A 5,104-nucleotide genomic window follows, 5' to 3' on the forward strand; every position below is an offset into this window, starting at 1 on the left:
GCCCACTAAAAATTATGAACATCCATTTAAGGATACTCGAGATATCTTGATGACAAGGAAAAACACCAAAAACCAAGGTCAACTACAGTGACTTAGGAACCCCCCACGAAGCCCATTTTTAGCCTTGACAATGGCCACCCCCAAATCAACCTGCCTGCCAAAAATCGTGAACCTCGGACCATGCCTTCAAACTTTACCGTGCATAATCTACAAAACAGGCCGAAAGCGATTTCATAGCCTTCTCGTCGAAGGCAATAAGTTTATTATTATTAGTAATATTACAAATACATGGCAGAAGGCTCATAGTAAGTGCGTATATCATATACATATAATGAAATGATATACAATGATATGAAGAACTAATTCCTACAGTACACTTTAGTCTTTATACTACAGTACATAAGATATATATCAAGCCAGTTTTGTTGGGTTTTACTTGTTCTTTTGATTGCCGAGCCAGTGAATTATACCCGCTTCTATAATAAGTGTTCTTTGAACTTTTATATGAAAATCATTGCAATGATGATGAAAATCTACAGTTGTGTAAAATATTGGAACTACAAACTCTATAAAACCACACATACATACTTAAAAAGCTATACATGACTTACATGTACATATATTATGCAACTTAACATACATATTTACTGGCTAAATTGGAGATATAATGTGTTTCTAGAAATGGTTGTGATGTGTTGTATCCTTCTGTGGATGGCTGGGTTCAGCTCTGTTGGGTTCCTCTCCAGTTTCTCATGGACCAAGTTCTGCTTCCTTTCCTAGCAGAGGTCCAATCTTAAGAGGATACAAAAAGGAGAGTAAACATTTCAAAAGTGAGCAGAAACTGATAATATATGTCTAAGTCATTGAACCACAAAAGGAAAGCATAATACATATGTATATAACGTATAACTATATCAGGCGGGGTCCAAGAGGGTATATAATATATGTCAAAGGGGTTATATGATATATATTCAAATTTTACAGCAGACCAATTTGTTAATACAGAGAACACTGTTGTCTGTATGCAATTGAAGAATAACAACGCAAGCATAAGACTCAAGTTACAAATTTAGTGAAACCAGACGTTCACATATTTCTTCATATACATTGAAGCCCCAACACTATTTATTCTTCTGTCAAATTCCTATAGGCAATTATCCTTATTATGAGAGATAACTTCACAGGATATGCATCATCGGGATGTGGAATTTTTCGGGATAGGCGTCCCAATAAATCCCGCGAGATATCCGCGTCTCCTGCGGAGCGAAAAAAACTTGATGCGAGATCTCCAAGTCTACTGCGGGTCCTATCACGGATGACGGCGTCGAAATGTCCTGCTTCCGGCCAATGGAGCACCCTGACGTCAGTCAACTTTGCCATAATTGTGTATATTGTGTATAACGCGTTCCTCAAGCGGTCATAGTTGAACTGCTAAATTTTTACAAAGCTTTTGTGCAGCGAAAAACTTACAAAAACTGTAAGAAAATGAATGAATTTGTAGTAACCCCTTCGTCTCCAGTGAATTTTTCGGCAAGTTTATAAACAATCAATCTGTCAAGTTTATAAAGTTAAACCATCAAATAAAATGGGGCGTACCGGCTGGAGTTGTTGTGTTTCATTGTGACATCTCGTGAGCGTCAAGTAGTCTCTGTATTACGAAAATTAGGAAAGTTTGCCCATCAAAATCCCGGGGCGTGCGTCTCACCCGTCCCCAAACACGTACACATAAATAAACCCTTGCGTCAACAACCGATCCGGCTACGTCCATTCACGTACGTATTACCCTGAAAGCAAGTACTTCCACGCGGCTGGTAAAAATTCTTCTGGTGGAAAAAGCATTCTAGTTCTCGATATCTTGTGAAAAACGTTTTGGAATGAAATCGGGATGAGAAAAATAGAATGCCGCGTGCAGGACTGAGGCGGAAAATCGCTACAATCGTGAGGCGGCCTCTAGTCTTTGGGGCGGGGCGGAGCACCGAGCCTTTGAGTTTGAAATCTTACCGCCCAGCCAGTGGGCGGGTCCCCGTCTGTGCACTATGATTGGGTGCCCGCGGTCTGCTAGCTATCCTGCGTGCCGTTTCTATGGCAACGTTGCCCAGTCACAGTAACACGAAATCAATTCTTGATCGTCGGAAACAAAGCCAAGGGCGTAAAGAACCTTTGAATTATGCTTCGCCCCCTCTTTTGTATAATGTTTAATCTTTCTTCCGCAACTCCGTGCGTCGACCTCCCATATCTAGGAGAAGAACTTCTCGAGTGGCTGTGTTAGATTTTATATCTGAGATAGCGCGGGTCGGGTGACATCAAAAGCAGTACTTAGCGGGCCGTCCACATCGCAAGGTCAGACAAAAATTCTCGTACCAAGACGGTTGTATTATTTTGTTATCGTTCTAAACATTATTAAGCCACTAAAATTTTCGATATTAAAAAAACATTTGATAAAAAACACTATTCGTTTGTGCTACTGTTATCATCATGCATAATTTGGAAACAAACATGCGCTGCACCGTCTGTCTGTAAAAATCTTAGTCAACATGGTTCCCGAAAAATCCCGCGGGATATCGCCATGAATCCCGATTTGATGCTTATCCCGTGTACTGTACTGTGTTATCCCGAAAAAAGATTGAAACTGTTTGACAAAACGACAAAATGTAATGTTATACTACATGTAGTATCCATGTTAATTGTTATATCATGAGTAATAAACGTAAACAAACGCCCCCCCCTCCCCCTGCCCCGCACCTACATAATTACAAAGTCGACAATAGTTACGGATGAACACAATTCTGTTTAATTTATTTTCAAAACAGCAACAAGCCTAAATCGCTAAACATACGAGATTCTATCAAGTCAGGAGCTAGTAAATTACTAGAGCTTTATTTTTAGATTTGAGCCGGCTAGTTAATTGCTAGTGTTTTTTTTTTTTGAGCCGGCGATGACATGCAAAAAGTTAAACAAAGTCTCCCACATTCTGTGGAAATCTGCAGTCCTAATTGTGGATATTGAACCCAAAATCCCAATGCAATATTCTCTACTCGAGACTGGTATTCATATGACCGTATTTTACGAAGAAAAATGAAAACTTACCGCTACATTGGTCCACTGATGTCTTCTCGTGTCATACAAGGGCGGATGCCCATATTTGGAAAGCTCGGGTGTTCCGTGCGTAGCGCTAGGGTCAATGACCCGCGGTTATCGAACACGCTGTTCCATTGTTCCATGGTTGTTCGAATGTTCCAAACGCGTTCTTTTTGTTCGATTTTTGGCTTAAAATGCAACTTTTTTTACCCATTTTTTGCCAATAAAATCATTTTCTGACATCTATGTTGGCCAAAATGACCAAGGTTCAATGTCTAACGTATCAACCTACTAGCATGCTGAATTTCATTTTCCTCCAGGCTCTAATTACGAAAATATCTACGATTTTTAGGTGTTTGGAGAAGAGGAAGAGGAGGAGGAAATGAGCAAATATAATATGTTTTCCTTCGGTAAACATAATAAGACTATTATGAATTTTAATAATTACGACAAATGAAGCTTAAACGGTCTTGTCAACATACATGTATGTAAGTTACATGTACATTATTTGAAAAGACCCCATTATAAACACAGGACTGACTTGTAGCAATACACATTCAGTTAACATACTACATGTATATAGAAAGTACTTTCTGGTGCATCAAGTAGCAAGGAAAACAACAAAATACTGTTGAGGTTAAAACCGGATATAATATGTTAAAATAAGAGGCTTATTTACTCTTAACAGTCTATACTGTAAGATTATTTCTTCCAAGTCTACATTGATTATAGGAAAATTCAGGGGAAGGGTACATCCAGAAATGATTAGATAATCAGACTCACCATGTTGCTGTGCATGTGTCTGAGGAGCACAGCATGACCATACAGCAGTGTTCTGTGGTTCTGTGAAGCAGCAGGCTGCTCCAAAAAAATAAACAAATAGTCATTGATAGACATTGACTCTTTTAACTTGTGTGATCCACTTTGCCCTATGATTCAGTAAGAAGGAATGTCATGGAATCCCATGCACATCTTTATCTGTACAGATAGACTTCTAAGCAGTATCTGGCTATCATATACTGATCTTGAATATATCTTTATCTTGATGTTACAAGCAAATCTAAGATACATGTACATTACATGTCATTGTATGTACAGCCACTTTCAAAATGTTTCAGAAATAACTAAATGAATTCAAATAAAATATTTATATATTCAAATTTTAATTTTCAAATTTATGAAAAATTTTGGACTTTTGTTACTGAGGAATTGTTTTCTTCTAAATAATTCAGTCTCAGCTATTACAAACAAGGAGAAAAAACACTCGCGTGACATGGAATTGAGGTAGTACAAATGTAGGTAATTCTTTTCTTAATTTGGGCAAAACAGGAGGAATAAACCTGGCATGGCCATGGTCAGAAACTAGGAAGTAACTATATGGAATCTTTAATATGGCAGCAAATGGTGTTCAAACTAAAACATATCATAGACCCTGTACTCTCCAAAAATTACAGCCCAGCAGAAGTAAGTGGAAGGCCTATTAGTAAACATTTTTATTTTATATTATATTTATTTCTGTGGTCAGTTGTAATGTTTAGGCATACTGCTTACACATATTTAAGCAAAATGACAACAATATGAGGAAATACATTTACAATAATGCATTACGATGTGACTGTTGAGGTAAGAAGAATAAGCCTTACACTGTCTCTACAGACTCTGCTGTCACCAGCTCCTGTAAAGCTCGAACAGAAACTGCCTGCTCCAACAGGAACCTGCAGATAGACAGATCTGGAGGAACAGACTGAAAAATGGGCAAAAGGCTTTTAGTTAAGTCAAGGTCATTATATGGGATTGTTCTTGTCTGACCAAAAATATCAAAAAGAATAAAAATATGAAAGAATGATGGGAATATGCCGGTGAAGATATGAATTATTATCATAGTAAGTCTTGTAAGTAAAAGTGGAATTGGCCAATACATGTATATATATGAATTATGATTTATGGCCCATGGAAAGGTTCTATGTGTCCTTATTACAGATAAGTCATGTGGATGAAATTATGCTCATTGTATATCACTACTAAC

General features: G+C 37.8%; 1 protein-coding gene across 1 annotated transcript in view; it reads right to left on the minus strand.

Annotated features, from left to right (window-relative positions):
- Positions 1–5,104, minus strand: part of LOC109464113 (ryanodine receptor 3-like) — a 206,779-nt gene that overhangs the window by 182,131 nt on the left and 19,544 nt on the right. Inside the window, 1 exon segment of the mRNA XM_019761046.1 lies at positions 3,862–3,936. Within this exon segment, the coding sequence (XP_019616605.1) occupies positions 3,862–3,936 (75 nt within the window).

The sequence above is a fragment of the Branchiostoma belcheri genome, unplaced genomic scaffold, assembly GCF_001625305.1.
Source record: "Branchiostoma belcheri isolate BF01 breed outbred unplaced genomic scaffold, Haploidv18h27 scaffold132, whole genome shotgun sequence".
Classification (NCBI taxonomy): Eukaryota; Metazoa; Chordata; class Leptocardii; order Amphioxiformes; family Branchiostomatidae; genus Branchiostoma; species Branchiostoma belcheri.